Source organism: Hydra viridissima, unplaced genomic scaffold (assembly GCF_058129835.1).
Source record: "Hydra viridissima isolate aposymbiotic clone 2 unplaced genomic scaffold, HvirCarnegie_v1 scaffold_1, whole genome shotgun sequence".
Lineage (NCBI taxonomy): Eukaryota > Metazoa > Cnidaria > Hydrozoa > Anthoathecata > Hydridae > Hydra > Hydra viridissima.
In genome coordinates, this window is record NW_028324300.1 from 8136105 (window position 1) to 8154977 (window position 18873).

The window sequence follows — 18873 nt, forward strand, 5'->3', positions numbered from 1 at the left end:
GCGTTTTCAACGAACATCTTAATTTTCTTAAGTATGCCGAATTTACCGTATCATTGTGCCGAAATTACCATACTAGGTCGCTAATTTCGTCATTTTTGAGTATTTTGTAAAACAAATTTTACATAAAACTTTGTAAGTTTGAAACAACTTTTTAACTATTATTTAATAGATATATCTGCAGGACATCGATATGCATGATTTTTTAACGTTATTAAAGCAACCATTGTCTATAAACAACAAAATAGCTTGATACGCCGAAATTACCCTACTTTACCCTATATATCGCGAGGCTAGAATTATTTTGTTTTATCTCCAATTTTAAAAGTTGGGAGAAGATGAGTTATTAATTTTTGTTAGTAATAATAATTTTTAAAATATGCATTATTTTATAAATTTTGTTCTAAATAATTTGCTTAAACATGAATTATTTAAAGCATAAGTTATTATTTCTTTAAAAATAAAAGCTAAAACTTTAAACAATTTTTACTTCTAGAAAAAATCAAAAACTTTCTCCCAACGTTTAAACTTGGAGATAGAACAAAATAATTCTAACCTCGCGATATATATATATATATATATATATATATATATATATATATATATATATATATATATATAACATTTTTAACCTATCGAAAATTTTTCAGAATAAATGTTTGAAATAAGCATAAAATAGGTGAAAATAAAACAGATCTTTTGTAAGCGGTTAATAAATATTTAATGGTTAATGAGTTTTTTGGAGATTTTCAAAGCTCTTTAATTTTTAAATTTATAATTGACCCAAGTGAGCGAGTTATCCAGCATGATTCCAAATATTAAAGCTTTCTGTATTGTTTATCCAACCTTTTATCTCCAGATTTTCAGTGTTTTACTTTTTTATTAAATCATCATTTGATAAATACAACACTACTATTAACTACGCAAGTCTTGCCTTTTACTTCGTTTTTACTTTCATGATATTTAAGTTATTCTTTTCTTTCTATTTTCATAATCATCTAAACTATTTCTTATCGTTTTTAACAAGAAAGTTTTTCATTCATTTTATTCGACTGAAACTTTCATAGAAGATTAATAATATAAAATGGTAACATTTAACTTAATAAAAACTTCCAGTTTTTGTTTTATTTAAAAAAATATTTATAAAAAATGAAAATTTACCGTACAAAAGCTTGGACATAATTTTACTGATTTTTCTACAGTTACGGAAAAAAGTATCCGGACAAACTATTTTTAGGTATAATTCTATATTAAATGAAGGAAACCTCATACTGTTATATATATTTTTGTAGCTCTCTACAAGCTCTATCTAAATGTACCATCAAATATTTAATACACTAAGTAGATGTCTCTTTTGGTAAGAAAAACAAAAATGACTGTGGAAAAAAGTCTCCGGACAGCTACTTTCTGCTAATTTTTGGTCAAGATTTTCAATAAAGTTAATGGCATAATATCTTATAAGTATCCTAGTAGCTTAGGATAATATAAGTAAAAATGATAAAAACCATAATTTCTATTTCTATAACATTTAGAACCCATTGACAACCGTTACCATGGTGAAAAGTAAATTGACAGAAGTTGCTAGGAAAGAGATTGAAGTGCTCTCAAAAGAAGGCAAAACGGTTCGAGATATAGCTCAACAGTTTTGTATGCCCAAATCAACTGTTCAAGATACTCTGGGGAGAATTAAAAAGCATGGAGTACTCAAAAGTTTGCCAAGATTTGGACGAAAACGAAAAACAACTCCAACGATTGATCGAAAAATCCTCACTTTGGTTGAGAATTCCGTGAGACCAAATGCAACAGATATTGCGAATCAACTCAGAGAACTCGAGTTAGTCAATATAAATCCTCGAACTGTTATAAATAGGCTGCATGAGTATGATTTACATGGTAGAGCACTTGCCAAAAAACCGCTACTTACCAAACGACATATTGCAAAAAGGTTTGCGTTTGCAAAGAAGTATCAAAACTGGACCGTTGATGATTGGAAGAAGGTATTATGGTCAGACGAAACAAAAATATGCCTTAATGGTCCAGATGGTAGATGTTGGACTTGGAGAAGACCAGGTGAGTTAATGCAACAAAAGCATGTTAAACAGACAATATAGCATGACAAGTATGTCATGGCCTGGGGATGCTTCAGTTGGAATGGTGTTGGGCGTATTCATGTTACAGAGGAAACATTGACTTCCCCTAAGTATGTTAGAATACTTTCAAATCATATGCTACCATCTGCTCGAGAGTTATTCGATGGAGAATTCTTATTCCAGCAAGATGGTGACTCAAAACATACGGCAAAAAATACCAAAGCCTGGCTCCAAAGCAAAAATATCGAGGTGTTAGATTGGCCAGCACAAAGTCCAGACTTGAATCCTATAGAAAACCTATGGAAAGTAGTCAAGGAAGAAATTTGTAAGCTCATATTGACGAAAAAAGACGATATCGAGGAAGCACTCAGAAAATGCTGGAATTCTATAGATATAACGAGGTGTAAGAGTCTGGTTGAGTCAATGCCTAAGAGAATTGACGAAGTATTAAATAATAAAGGAGGATGGACTAAATATTAAAGAAATGAATTACAAAAAAAAAAATATATATTTTTGTCCGGATACTTTTTTCCACAGTCATTTTAGTTTTTCTTACCAAAAAATACATCTACCTAGTATAGTAAAAGTTTGATGGTACACTTAGATAGAGCTTGTCGAGAGCTACAAAAATATATATAACAGTATGAGGTTTCCTTCATTTAACATAGAATTATACCTAAAAATAGTTTGTCCGGATACTTTTTTCCGTAACTGTATAAACATCTGTTAGTTTCAATTATATTTTCTTCGAAATAATGATTCTATATATTAATGAATAAGGAAAATAATATGGAGAATTTTCGACACATTTATTTAAGTAGTTAACTAAAACTATCATATACGAACTAAATTTAAAAATATGGAAAATAAAAAAGTAATTTACCTAAAAATTTTGATTATTTGATTCATCACATGAGCAGTCAAAACTCATGTGATGAATCAAAGCTCATGCTATTTGGATCAGACGGAATAAGGTTTATTCTTCGTCCTTCGGTTCAAACGATTAAGATCAAATTATCAATTGTCAATTATGAAGTACGATGGAGGATAAAAGATTCAAATCACACAGCAGGATTAGTTAAAGAATTGTTCAACTTAAAAAATTCAGTGAGTTTAAATGGCATTTACAAAGTTACACACAAAGTTACGTTCTATAGAACACTTATGGGAGTATTTGAATCGCCAGTTATTATATAGAAAAAGAATAAATAAACAGAATTTCTTTAATTTACGATACTTATGGGAGATGCTTATGGGAGATACTTATGAGGTACTTATGGAAGCCTTTGAATTGTCTTCTATAAAGTGGAAAAAGGTTAAATAAACAGAATTTCTTTAAGGTAATTAACGAGGGTTTGGAAAAAAAAATTAATTGAAATCATGCAGTTAATGATTGTAAAAGATAGCACTCTTTCAATCAAAATTTTTTAATACTCATTTTTATCCACTATTACTGGAGTTGAAGCCATTATGTCTTTTTAAAAATTTTTGCTCTTTCTTTTTACTGGTTCTTGTTAAACGAATTGCCAAATTCGAAGTTTCCCAGCAAACCACTCATTTTTGGAACCATCGAATTGAGGTCGTGGAAAATGACGGAATTTTCAACAGAGTAGTCCCTTGTTTTTTAGCTGAGTGAGTTGTCCGTAAAACTTACGGAGTCAATATGTAACAGAGTCAGTCCGTTAAGTTATTTTTACGGAACACTATGCAAAGTTTGCAGACAAGACCGTTAAAAATAGTAGTTACATTTTCTCACGTTTCAATTTGCCTATTATTACGCTAAAGGTAATTTTACTTTAGCGTAATAATAGGCAAATTGAAACGTGAGAAAATGTAACTTTATCTTTTTTGCATTTAATTTTTAATAATGTTAGCAAGAAATTATTTTATTTTCTAATGTTAACTGTAATAATGAAGCTTTTAGAATATTTATTTGATTATATATATTCAAATGCGATGATTATTTTATAAGTAAATGAATTTCACATATTAAGTTCTTCTTAATGGCTAATGTTAGTATCAGCAAAAAAAAAAGTTTAGCCAAACTTGTATTTATGATGACGCTTATAATTTTTTGAAAAAAAAATGCAAGATTTTTAAAATTTTCAGAAATACTTGTATTTAAGTTCATATTTAGCTTTATATACTAAATTTTACTTACTACAAATAATATAAAGACTAAATAATATATAACCAAATATTGTCTTGTCTTTTTTGCACTATTAAGTGTCTATTTCTTAACTGCCTTCAACATTGCATGAAGCTGATAAACTGATGCTGGAAGTGGCTGTTTTTCTCCAACGTTGTAAACTAACTGCAAAAATTTAAAAAAGTCGCACATTCTTCTGTATACTTCAAGTTGAAACACCAAAAAAGTTTAAACAATCGTTCAATACCCTCTTCAACTGATGACCCAGCTGTAATTAAGGACTTCTCCGCAGCAATTTTTACCAATAGAACTTTGTCGCTAATATTACCTTTTATGAGAAGCAATGGATATGGTTTACAGCAGTTTTCTGCAGCTTCTGTCATGGAACTTCCAGGCTGAAATATAAAAAATAAACAAGGTGGGTTAAATTAAATGTTATTTGCTATAATGACTATTTGATATTTTTATTTTGTGCTGCAGTACAAGGTAAAACCACATAGTCATTGTATAGAATAATACTTTATTAAACATGAATACTAACATGGGTTTTAACATGAACATTTATTATTACAATTTCTGGATGTATATTTGTATGGCTTTTTTTTTTTCATTATATTGACAGTTTGTAACTCATAAATGTTTTTTTAATAAAAAATATCTTTCTTTATTCTTACTTTCAATTATTTTATTTTATTTCGATGACCTTTATTTAACACTAAAATAAGCATTTAAGACATAGAAACAGTACATCTTAAGTTTTGTAACTGGAAATTATGCCTTAGCTTGATAATTGTTTATCTTTATGTAAGAAACTCAAAAACTAAAAGTTGTGTACAAATTATTACATAAAAGCTATGATTAATTTTTTTTATCTCATTACAAATACAAATTAAAGTTCTTATTGAATCAGGAAAATTATAGAAAATAACCTCAACAATCCTCATTAAATGGTTGAAAGACTCCAGTCCTGAAATCCTCTTCTGTTTCACAGTTGTTCTCAGCAGCAGTGAAACAATTTTGCAAGCATGATATGCATGCCAACCTTTAAAATTGAATAATTAGAACAGTCATGTTTTGGTTCTGATTTTTAGTTTCAGTTAAAATAAATACAATCAAGTTGGAATATTATACTATATCTTCGTTTAATATTTAAATAAGAACACAGGGTTTAAACACTTCTCCCAGTTCATTTCTCTTACTATATCGTTATATCCCATATTTTTTTCCACATTAGCATACCACCCACCCATCCATAGGACAATTCAAATATGCATAACACATACAAGCCACAGGTTTTTTTCTACCTTGATTTGCACAATTACTTTGACCCTATCCATTAAACATTATGCACACATTTTTTAAGAGCTTATTCTTTTTGGAGAAAAAATTTTAAAATATATCTAAATAAGAATAAACACTGAAGGAAACACACCATTATCGCCTCTTTTGGCATCCGCTGCTATCAGTTCTATTGATTTATTTCCACTTAGTTCCAATGTTGGGACTAATATTTCTGTTCGAAACACTGATAAAAAATCTGTAGTGCAGTCAGAAAACATCATTTGAAGCTCAATATCTAACTGTAATAAAAATACAAATATTGCACATTATTTTGTTACTTACATGGTTTATGAAATGTCAATTTCATAAAAGCAATCAAAAAATTCCATTCATTACTATAAAAACATTAAAAACATTTTTTTTAAAATTATATGAAAAGTATTTTTATTTTTTGTAAAGTTAAATGATTTTTCAAAAATTTGGAACATGAGTTTTAAAATATAAAAAAAGGTAACTTAAAAAAAACTCACTAGTTCAGGCATTGTCTGAAATTTTGGATACATTTTTAATATCGTAGACAAGGTGGGTAATTCATTCTTGATCTAAAATTGTCTGATGCAAAATGTTTTTTCTAAACACTCCTTAACTTCATGTGTTCGAGTATTTGATAAAAAGCAAGCTTTTCTACATCTCCACTATTATCATTAAATTTACCTATAAGAATGAAATGTAAAAAAACCAACATTTTATTGCATATTATATTCTTAATCTTGATTGTGCAATGGAAAATGTATAAAACTTGTATAAACCACAGCTGTTCTGATAGTAACAGACTGGAGCTTAGAAAAAAACAACTGGGGCAAGGCCTACTTAACACCAAAGTAAAATTATTTTAGATATTAACAAAAAAAATCTCAAACAGAAATCATAAACTATATTCTGTCACAATAAAAATAATTACCTTTACAAACAACACAATCAGTTAATTTTCTTGGGCACCCATAAGATTCATTAGAATAATCTGATGAAGCAGATGTTTGGGAAGATGCACAAGTTTCATTATTTTTATCAAAAGCTAAATAATTAAACAGAATAATTAAACTGTGTTAAATTAAAAGAACTTATTCATGATAACAATTTTTAGAACATAAAAGAATAGATGAAGCAAAAAACATAAAATGTATAGTTCTTACCTAATAACTTTAGCTCTGTCTTTTTGTATTTCATATGTGTAGCTTTGTCACAGTTAAGATTTCTCTTTTTCCAATTATAAACCTTAAGCTCACCTGAAAATTTATTGACTAAATAAAATAAACAGAAGCATTTATTATGCTAATTTTATAACTGAAATATTTAACAAGTATACTTACTATCCCAATCTCTTCTAGCATTTTCTGTACCCCGCTGCAAAAATCCTGAATATGTGGATGCATCAAAGAAAACGGTTGCCTCCATACCAAATGGTTCTCCCAGCAGATTAGCAACATCTTGTTTATGCCTGCATGTAGGGTAATTTCCATAAACATTAATCATTTTATGGACAACCAGCCGGGTAATTGCCTGACAAGCCAAAACAGTAAAAACTCCTGTTGACAAAATTGATTTGACATAATCTGTTGTGACCTAAAAAATAAATTTACAACGCTGATCTATTTACAAATTTATTATTAGATTCATGAAATTAATTAAAATACTTTTTAAAAAAAGTTTAAATTAGAAATATCAAGCTAACTCCACACCTGAGATATATAGATATCTTGGGTTAGCTACTCTGTAAATTCAAACATTATTATGAATGGAATATTTTATTACAAATATATAATAAAGCCTTACTGGATGTTTTAAAAGGTATTGTTTAAATGACTCCATACTAATAAAAGGATTGACTTTGTCAGGTTCGGCACACCCAATGCTAATAACATCAACTGTAGAAAGAGAAATGTTGCGAGAATGAAGATTTTGTTGAGGTATATTTTGATTAAATTTATCTTGAAGTGAAACAGGAGTACATGGTTACAAATAAGATTACATAAGCTATTACACATTAGAATTATATTGTAAATATTTTTACTCAACATACTCATCTATTTAATACTTCAATTTCAAAGTCTCTACCTGTGGGAGTTGCTTAGACCATTTCTCACCATTCACCAGAAGAGTGTAAATTAAGTTACTCCCCATTGCTTGCATCATTTCAAATGAACATTCAATCTCTGTTCCATCTTCTTCAACAACTAATCTGATTGAATCATTGGTAGAACGGTTGAACTTTTGTTTAACTGTTAACAAGTACAATAAAATGAATACAAATACACAAATGATTATGTTCAAAAAAGACAAATAATTATACAAGATTTTTAAAATAAAACTGTTTAATTTGTGAAACAACTGTAAACTTTGGCTTTTAAATAATATAAACAAAGAATCCTTGTATAGAATATGTAATTAGTAAAGCTAATTACAATTTCAAAAAAATGATTTAAATTTAGTAAAAGTTGAGCCAACAAAATAATATAAGAATATTTATTCAAATTAAATCAGTAAAATAAAGAATACTAATTTAAATTAATTTGTAGTGAGTGTTAATGAAAGTTATTTTCTCATTCTCAAATATCACTGAATGTTTGGCCAATGGATGATAGTCTTTCAAATTACGTGATAGTACAACTTCTACTATAGATGTTTTGCTGACTACAAATGAGTAGAAGTGATCATCAAAATGGAGTGTTAGCAACAACTTGAAGACAAAGTAAATCTTTTTTGAAACTGAAATAATTTTCAATAGCTTTCCAAACTGTGGAAGACCATTATCAAGGGAAATTATAAGAAAACAACCTGGTTTTATTTTATAATGACCAAAACTAAATGAATTTGCAACAGATTTTATCTTGCATCTCAAGCTTTAGTGACATTGACACAGCATAACTCACGTCATTGTCAATATTACACAATTTTTCACTTATACAATTCCCAAGAGTTTCTAGTGATACATAGATATTATTGGACATCAAGGAAGCAGCAAGAGATAGTTGAGTTCTATTTGCAATTGTTTTGCAAATATTTTTAAAATTTCTGACTGATGATGATAATTCTTTGGCAAAACAATGCTTAGCTTCAAACCTCATGCACCAGTATCTATTGGCTGGTCCAAATCGCATCATAATCTCTGGATAATGGAGCAAAAAATGATGTTTAGGAGTTAAACTTTTATTTGGGTACAGGAGTTTGAAGTGTGTATGGTGATCTTCAATTAAGCATGCTAAAAGATGTGCTAGTGACTCAGTTATTTCTGGTGCAAATATTATTGCACAACAGTGTAGTAACAATATCAGTAATTGCCAGTGAGGTTCTTGGGAAGGTATTTTGAAGCCTATGATACTTGGAAGATTTCTAACAAGACACCAGGCTTCCGCAGCTTTAATTCTCAAATTAGGAAGAATTAATTCAGGTGGTCTACTGTTTATGTCAGACAGTGAATATGAAAAAAGATTAATTCCTTCATTAACTTCTTCTAGTGTTACATATCCAATATCTATTAGTGACTGAACAATTAGAGATATTTCATAAGGTACAACACCTTCAAGAAGATCATGCATGCTATCAACTACACTATTGTCAATGCAATGAAAATATTGGAGTTCATTTAAAACACATCCTTTTTTAATCCCTGTTTCAGAAGGATTGTAATTTGGTGTATGAATTTTAGAAACAATATCATTATATTCTGCTTTAGTTCTTCTGTGTAAATTGTCACATTTAAATAACTTTTGACTATCAGTTTTATTAACTGTGCAGAACCTGCAAAATCTATTGGCAGAAAAACTTTCTAAAAACCCAAACAGTGAATGAGCTCCAAGATTATCGGCTGAAATCATTGCAAAAATAGCATGAAGTTGAACAGGCTCCCTATCTATGTTAACAGTTACTCCTACTTCTGACTCTAACTGTTTCAATTGCTTCACTACAGGTTCAAAGATTTTTTCATATCCATATTTTTTGACATCTGCAGCAAACCAAAGTGCAACCAGGAATATGCTAGAGACTTTTGAATTAAATTCAGGTGGGACATTAGCAATCATACAATAGAGTGCTTCTAACTTATGGACAGATGTATGGCTTCCAAGCGGATTACAAGTTTCAAATGCATCTACAAAAAAATGTAGTGCTAAGCCTTTTGGATGTCGAACAAAGAAATCATTATTTTTGTATGTTTCTGTATCCATATATTTTTTAATTTTTGAGACTGGTTCAGAACTGCTGTAAAAATCTTGTATAAGACAAATACTGCTATTCATTTCTAAAACTTTACTAAGCATTTTTGCTAATGGCACTACTTGAAATGTTTCTTCAATTAATGTGGTCCTCATGTCCTTAAGTGAATTACTAAATCTTTGTTCTTCCCTTGAACCTAGCACAAATTCTTCTGGAGGAATAAAATATTCATTAACAGTTAACTAACGAGTACGCTTGTGGGTAGTATCAACATTTGATAAGGCTGATGAAATATTCTCTAGCTTTAAAATTGCTGTATTTTTAGCAGTTACTAGACCATTAAGGTCAATGTCTTCACACAGTTGCTCCACAACTTGTAAAGAAAAACTTTTTATATCATCCAAAAGTCCATTTGAACATTTTTTTGAGTTATATTAGCTTTACTTAAAAGACTTGTCACAAACATCATAAAAGATTTCTCAAGATTCACATTTTTATGAGTGCTAATTGGCTTATCAAAATTATTCAAACCCATAGTACCAATCATAGACTCTGTATTGTTCAATTTGTTGTCAACAATTTTGAAATCAACTATATCTTTTAATGATTCACCATGACACTTAATAATGTGCCTTTTTAATGTGCCAAAAGAAAGAAAAACTCTAGAGCAATTAAAGGTACATCGAACTTCACTTCCATTTGAAGCCAAACCATGAGTACATCGGACATGAGAGAAAAGATTTTGTACAGTCACAAAGTCAGTTTTGCAAAGAAAACATTCCATTTATAAATGCTTAAATAAAAATAAAAAATTAGTTTATTTGTACCTTTGTTTTCAATATCATCTGAACTATCAGATTCCTTGATAAGAATTAACAATTTTTTCTCTTGTGTCAGATCCCAAACTTTAATTACTAAAATTGTCATCTATTTTTCATCGAGTCAATAAATTGAAATTTATGTTATACAAATAACGATAACAACATTAATAATACAAATAACAATAAGAACCTCTATGTAACCTCTAGTTATGCAAGTAGTATTATTTTTAAAAAATTAAGAAAACACAATAAAATCTAGCAATACATTTTGTACTCATACCGGTAATACTATTATTTTTTAACAGCAAATATCATTGATAATATCAAGATACTATAGTTTACAATGTAACGTGTTACAAAAATATCATATTCAATATCAAATTGAAAAAAACTCAGATTAAATATGGGCTTTTTCCGTTAAACGTTATGTTTGGAAAAAAATTACCATTCACTGTCACAATAAATTAGTTATAAATAAATTTGAGAAAAAACATAATATTATATATTATAATATAATACGTTGTATACTAATATTAGGCCATCCAAAGTCATATGGTTAGCTAATTCTTAAATATATAAATATTTATTGTGTAAGCTGAGCTCGTGCAAGCCTTCATTAGAGAATTAGTGGCAATTGTTCCCTTCCGAGCACGTTTTTTTAACTTTACGTAACGCCGTCCGTTATCAAGCTTCAACCTTGTTTAACTCCGTTGATCGAACGGAATTACTTTTAAAATTAACGGAATGCTCACTTAGATTTAAGGACTATTCTGTTTCTCAATGAGTTACGGACGAACTCTGTTACGATTTTAACAGAGTCGTTTTTAGAGTGTAGATAAACATTACTTTTGTGTAATGTTTATGAATGAATATTTTTGATTCAAGTTACCAATGTGGCTTTTTGAATCAAGTTCTCTGGTAAATATCAGTTCTACTCGCTGGTTACATGGGAAGCTAACCAACGAATTGTGTTCCGTTTGTTCAGTGAAACTTGCCAGACTCAGCCTTCCAAGTTGTAATTTTTCTTTTTACTAACTAACTTCCCTTACTGCAGATTCTCCAACTTCTTTTTTTGTTGCCCAGTAATCCGAAATAATTTCAGATACTGATTGTATATTATTGGATTTTTGCAGTAGTTTTAAAAAACTAGGTTTTCCTTTTCCCAGTATTGAAGATGTCGAGTCACATCTTGACCATGCGTGAACAAATAACAGATGTTCTTTAAAATCCGTTACTCGAGATTGAGCGTCTTTAATACTCCAGAGTTTTTTTTTTCTTTCTTGATAAAAAAAAAAAAATCTCATTTAATTCATCTTTCCAATGATACATTAGCATAACTGCTATATCAGTATCATCAGCAACAACAATGCATGGTGAAATTTCCTTTGCAACTTCCAACGATTTAGAGACAATTTTCGTGTCAGCATCCCCTTTGCAAAGATATACTTCATATCCATCTCGTTTAAGGTAATCAGACAAAAGTAAAATTAATTGTGCCTTGTTGTGTGAATTCGATAGAAAACGCTCTTGTGAGTACGGAACCTGATTATTTTCTTTTATAACAAGATTTTGGGAAGAACCTTTGCATTTTCTTCTGATGTGTTCATTAGATTTAATTGAAGATTTGTTATCATAACCATCAAATATAGTATAAGTGCTGACATTTGTACTTGGTTTAATTTCGTCGTCAGGAAGAATCACTTTGCGCAAAGATGATATGTTTGCTTTCAGCATTAGGTTATTTTTAAATAATGATTGTGGGAGATGAGTAAGCTCATAATCAAAATATAGTTCAACGTCATCCTCTCTTTCTGCAATTGCTGCAAGTCTATTAAAAAGGAGTGTTGGATCGACACAACAATCAGTTTGTTTGTCAAGTTTTACGCTATTGGTCAAAACATCTAAAGAAAAAAATGTATTCTTCTTTTTAAACTTTGCTTCATTGAACTTAAGGCCGTTGAGAAATGTTTGTAGACGAACACCTATGCTCTCAGCCTCATCACAATTGACAAGATCTTCACCATTGACTGACACAAGACCCATAGATAATGAATATAGATTTCTATCGACAGTATTGAATGGATTTCTTACAGAAAACCAGTCATAAAACAACTCACAATGTTCATAATCACATACTAATCTTTTAATACCCATTTCTTTATTGCTTTCCGTAACTCCGATGTCAAATCCAGATAATTTATGCATTGCTTCATGAACACTTGCAGAATAACAGATGCTCATAGTCCATAGGTTGCGTACATTTTCATTAAATCCTCTACCTCTAGTTAAACCACCATTGCATTTTAAAGACTGCATCAGGGTCTGCTCTATTACAAGATCAGAAGATAGGCCAGCCCAATACCTTTCAGATCGGCGCACTGCGTGACGACCATCTAAAAATTGTTGATGTAACCATGGATTCGTTTCTGAAAGGTATTGCATTTCTTGCAAATAAAACCTGGAGCACTTGGCATAATTTGAATGCCCTGATGCGGCAAATAAGTTTAGCATTTTTGAGATTGTTTGAAGATGCAAGTACCAGTTTCAAGTTCTCTCTGCAACTAAAAATTCCTTTATGATAGTAATATAGTACATGTACAAGATCCATTTTTTTTTTTTTCAAATGTAAAAACTTTTACTACACGTAACGTTTAACTTGTAAGTTTTACTTTCCTATATAATAGTTTCATTGTAATAAGACACAACCTTTTTTCGGAGTAAAACTAAATTATCCATTCATACAAAATGTTTCATTGAAAACATTTTTTATGAAAACAAAAGAAATGATTAAGTTTTTCGCAGTAAAAATTTTCTTTTGAAAACAAAAAATCGAATGAAGTTTTGCGCGGCATTCACTTTTAACACTTTTACACTATTTAAACGTAAGTAACTTAAAAAATAATTGCTTTCAAGTCATAGTTCTTATATAAATATTGATCAGCATAAAATTCTCAATTCAACGATATATAATTAATGATATTTTAGCGTTGTCAAAATTAGCCTATTTTTTGCCCCAATTTGCCCAAAAAGGGATGTTCCCGTAGCGCAATCACCGGGGCTTTTTTTTACGCTCATCCAGAGACTGTCTACTTCCTCTGTGCAAAGTTTTAGCTTTATACTATTTTTGTCCGGGTCAACTCGCAATTCTCTCCTACTAATGTCAGCAAAGCCTTGTTGATGTACTCTGTTTAGCTGATGTTGTTTTAACCAAAGTTCGAAATGATTTTCCTTGTTTAAAAAACCTTTATGCTAAGTCAGATAATGCATCATCTTATCATGGCAAATTCTACTTAGAAGCTCTTTACAAAGTTTGCAAAGTAAAACAATTCTTTCTAAAAAGGTATGATTACAATGAGCCGTCACGTGGAAAAGATCAATGTGACAGATAGTCAGCAGGAGCGAAATGTGTCATAAGGAGTTTTATTGATGCTGGAAACAATATGTTGACTGCAGAAGATATTTATGAGGCTCTTCATTATGGCAATGGAATTTAAAATGTCGCTGTAATTACAATAGACTCCAAAGCTTCTACTTTATCAGGAACAAATTTGATTCCCAACATTAACAGTTATCATTCTTTTCAGTTTTTCTCTGATCACATGATAATGTGGAGATACTTCCGAATTGGAAAAGGTAAAAAATGGAACTATTAAGCCTTATAGTTCAACTTGCAAAAGTTATACTGCGCCATCAGTTTCCAAAAAAAAACGTGTTGATAGAAGTGTTAACACTCTTAAGTTTTGTACACAAATTGGTTGTGCTGAATCATTTTATGATACTGAATTATTAGCAGAGCATATACTTTCACAAAACCACACTTCTCAATCTGTGGCAAAATCTATGGTAGACAGAGCAAGACTTTCCTATGTCAACAAAATGAACCTAAATTCGAACCTTAATTCTTCTGATCACCTGCTATTATCCCATTCTATCATTAAACAAGGGATTGAAAACATCACAAACATCACTCGGTGGGCATTACCAAAAAGAAAAGTATTTAGATATTCTTCAAAGCAAAAAACATTGCTAATGCAGATGTTTATGGCTGGAGAAGAATGTGGAAAGAAAATGAATCCAGAGCAAGTTCACCAACAGCTGAGGACAATGTTAAAGCCAAGTGAATATGTGACAACTCAACAAATTCGATCATTATTCTGTAGGCAAGTAAATTAACATGTATATTTACAAATACCCAAAGTATGTATGCTAAAAAATGTGACTTTTTTCTTTTCTTGGGACTTGAGATAAATATTTAGCAATTTCCTTTATCCTTCAAGTGTAATTTTTTAGATGGAGTAAGCAAAAAAGAACAGGATGGTTGGCAACCACTTTTTGTGAAGAGGTTAACTTAACTGATGATGTGATTGATGAAACTGTTGATATGAAAGACGCACTTGAAAACGAAGAAGATGATTTAAACAATGATATTCAGTTGATTGCAAAGGAGTTAGCAGCTGATTTTCAAAGTGGTGATTGGATTGTTGTTCCATACTTTATGCAATGGTATCCTGCAATAATTAAAAATGTAAGAAGTTTTAACACTATAATATTGTATTTTTGTGTATTGAGATCTATTACAAAAGTATTGGTTTATTAACCATATTAACTAATTTCAAGGAATATTTAGGAAGCAGCAATGATTAGACGTTACTTTACCTCAACCATTAGGTCAATGATGATGATATATATGTTTCTTGTATGGAATATTCTGTTACACCTGGAAAGAACTGCTTCAAGTGGCCAACCAAAGAAAATATTCTCCAATGTTCGTCTCTTGACGTTGTTTGTAAGATTGATGCACCAACACCAACTAATCAAAGAGGAGATTATTCACTCTCAAAAAACGATATTGACAACGTGGAGATTCAGATCGGCCATTAATAAATTTATTATATTTTTTTGGTGATTCTTAGAAAACTATATTTCCCATCAGTTTTAAACGGAAAAAACGTTGATCTTGAAGTTTAATGGTTCTTTCTTTGATTGATAAAGTTATAAAAAAATTTTTTTTTAAGTTCTCTTGTACAGTTTCTTTATAAAAAAGTATTATATTAAAATTTTTAATAGCAGCACTAATTGATATAGCTGTAAAGTAGCCGTTGCTAAGTATATCTATACCGTTGCTAGGGTATTTTTTTAGTTTAAAAATTGGCAAAATAAGGCTACTTCTAGGACTTCTGTAGGCTTTTAATCACCAGAGCACATGGATTTTTTTTCATATATTGGAAGATGCATATGTAAGGAAAATAAATAACTTATACTGTTCATGGTGGACCTAAGGCCACAGTTGTTATGGGTAATCTATCAAAGCGCGTTGAACGCAAAAAGTGATTTTTGGCAGGTTACTCTTCCCAGGTCCTTGCATGCACATGGTTTTTGTTTCAAAAAATCAATGTATGTCTTAGTGTCTTTCAAAAACACCTAAAAAAACTACGTGCAAGTATTGGCCTTAAGAGATATTAGAGCTCAAAGTTAGGGTAAAATTTCAAATGTTGTGGTTTCGGACCACGATTTCTAGACAACTGAAAATGTAATCATGTTGAATTTTTACTTTTACTGTAGAAACCTACCCAGATTAGTAAAAAAATTAAAAAGAAATGTTTCTGTCATATCCATGTTGCTAAAACTACTCCTCAAAGTAGCAATTGCACTCCATGCGCAAAATTTTCTCAAAACGGGCCAAATTTTGGGACCCAATATCTCCGTAAATAATAAAAATTTTTGAAAAAAAAATTACCAGTGACCCATTTTCATTGTATTTTACAAAATATCTAAAAATGAGTACAATTTGAAGACATCACTTCCAAAATTTGCTTATTTTGCCTACATTTCTCAGAATTTATCTACAGAAAAATGCAAAACACACGAGTAAAAGAATATTTTTTGACTGAAAATAACAGATGGAAATGCAAAGTGGGCGCAGAACAAAAGCCAGCAATTCTTGCCGGAAATGTTTCTCATCTCAAAAACCGTTTGCATTCAAAACACAAGGATATTGCTATAGAACTAGGAATTTCGAAAAGGAGGAGAGTTCGAAATAACAATCATTATGAGGGTAACGGTGAAGAAAATGTTATTTTCGTTTCGCGTAAAAAAGTTAAATTTGACTTCGATATAAACGATACAGTAAGAGACTTCATAAAATCGACTCTGATGAGAAATTTGCTTATGACAGTCGCTGATGACATAGGGAAGAATGAGATGATTAGAAAGGCTCTTCAAGCTTTTGGTGTGAGATGGAATCGTCAAAAATCAAAAGAATTTATTCTTAAAGCTGCTGGCCAAATTTATGAAATTATTGCAAAGGATATAGATTATGTATATCCGTCATTAATGTTTGATTCAGCATCTCGTTTCAATACAAATCTTTTTTCTGCAAGTATTTGGTATACAAAAGATGGAAATTTGCACCATCGAACTTTGGGAATGCTCACTCAGCACGGACGGCAACTTGGAGCGGTTTTAGCTGATCAGCTAATTACTCTGATTGCGAAAGTAGGGAAAGGGGCAGATGGTATTTACTTAACTTGTTCGGATCAAGGTAAAAACATGATCAAAGCTTCTGATGCTATCAGAGAAATGCAAAATCAAATGATCGTTTGTAATGAATTTGTTGAGGAAGCACAACAGTTTGATTTTGAAGATTTCGATCTGCTTGACCGAGTCAATTTTGAAGAAGAACTTGTAGAAAATTCTGAAGATACAGACGATGGGATCGAAAGGCTATCACATACTCAAGAACAAGAGAGAGAAGTAAATGTGTTAGAAAACAATATTGGTGCAATCTGTACCAAAATGTTTTGTGGAGCGCATGTTTGCCAATTAGCTGCAAAAGACGTAACAGAGCCGTTTGAAGCCACTCTTGCTGAAATAAGAAAATTTATAAGAAATACACAAGCGCCTAAATATGATGCAATTTTTGCTGATCTCAAGAGACCACGCAAAGATATTGCTCCGAGATGGAGTAGTACTTACATCATGACATGTTTAAAAAACTCGCGATATATGAACAAATTGGGACTAATCGAAATAACCGCGAGCTAAGATTAAATGATGAAACCTGGAAATTTGTTGAGGAATATGCAAGAACATTCGAGCCGATATTTTATGCAATGAAAGATTTCCAAAGATCAGACTATACCATGTCGGACTTCTTTTTACGATGGATGAGAATGGTGATGAATTTAGAAAAGATTGCCGATGGACAAAATAATTTAACATCTAAACTTCTAGAAGCTTTAAATTTACGTTCACAAAGGTTTTTTGAATGTGATGCTTTCATCGCTGCTCTCTTACTGGATCCTCGTTTTGCATGGAATAGTGCTAGTCATGAAGTTTTCAACGATTTATTGAGAAGCCGTGGAGTAGATCATCTACTGAAGATTCATCACTTTGTAAACTCACAAAGACAACTTGCTGAAATTGCTCGACAGCCTGAAAATTTACGAGATGAAGATGAAGAACGTTTGACGCAACTTTCAGGTAGAGATTTTACTATCATTCAGTAATTGACATTTAACCAGTATTTGATATCAAGCGGTTCATTAAATAAATTTTATTCAATTACATTAAAAAAATCAAAAGTTTCCACACTGTATATCAATAAAAGTTCAATACTATTCAATTACTTAATATTAATGATTTTCGTCATCATAGAGTATTATTCGTTTCTTCCATTTTTTTTTTTCTTTCTTCACAAATTAAACGAAAATAGTTTAACTTTTTATTGATTTAAGGTCAAAAAGTCAAATTTTAAAGAAAAGTTTTTATCTTTTAAGTGTTTGAAAAACTTTGAAACTTTTAATGATTCGAATATCAGTTCGATTAGGCAATACTTGTTGTATTATAAACAAATAATGCATATCTCTTCATTCAGGAGGAGGTCAACGTCAAAGCATAGATGTTATACAAAACAAAAGAATTCATCAACAAATAACAAATATTGTATATAGTGAGCCACGTATTGGTGTGAATGAAAATTTTAACATTCTTGAATATTGGCATTTAAAACGTGATGATCCTAACTGGAAGGAACTTTACAATATTTCTCAAGTTGTTTTTGGTGCTGCATTTTCTCAGGTCAAAGTTGAACGAGATTTTAGTAGCTTTGCAATGGTCTACACCCATTTGAGAACTCGGCTTTCGGATGAAACATTAAACGCGATTTTAGTAGTTAGACAAAATTTGGATTTGCATGACAAAGTCAAATTCTCTTTATTGCGTTAATCATGTATAAAAAAAGATTCTATTTTATGTTAGTTGTTTTAAAATGGAATAAAAAACACAACCCAAACTTTAATTCTAATCTTTGAAGACTCGGTAA

General features: G+C 30.5%; 1 protein-coding gene and 2 pseudogenes across 3 annotated transcripts; 1 reads left to right on the forward strand and 2 right to left on the reverse strand.

Moving 5' to 3' along the window:
* Positions 1–4180: 4180 nt before the first annotated feature.
* Positions 4181–11433, reverse strand: LOC145186057 (uncharacterized; annotated as a pseudogene). Its single transcript, XR_016445766.1, has 10 exons — positions 10557–11433; positions 7633–7796; positions 7351–7551; positions 6888–7140; positions 6711–6803; positions 6479–6592; positions 6048–6231; positions 5669–5816; positions 5166–5278; positions 4181–4631 (listed from the first exon to the last, which is right to left on the reverse strand). The product of XR_016445766.1 is annotated as an uncharacterized LOC145186057 (transcript).
* On the reverse strand, positions 7912–10528 carry LOC145186974 (uncharacterized). Its single transcript, XM_090069238.1, has one exon. It carries the CDS (start codon positions 9882–9884, stop codon positions 8379–8381), a length of 1506 nt encoding a protein of 501 aa, XP_089925364.1. The 5' UTR covers positions 9885–10528; the 3' UTR covers positions 7912–8378.
* A 2588-nt stretch (positions 11434–14021) lies between the features above and the next one.
* Positions 14022–15420, forward strand: LOC149893198 (uncharacterized; annotated as a pseudogene). Its single transcript, XR_016446104.1, has 3 exons — positions 14022–14710; positions 14841–15075; positions 15219–15420. The product of XR_016446104.1 is annotated as an uncharacterized LOC149893198 (transcript).
* Positions 15421–18873: the final 3453 nt, after the last annotated feature.

What these genes read in the sequence shown, in the direction of transcription:
- LOC145186974 (XM_090069238.1), bottom strand. Translation starts at nt 9,884, where the DNA reads ATGAGGACCACATTAATTGAAGAAACATTTCAAGTAGTGCCATTAGCA.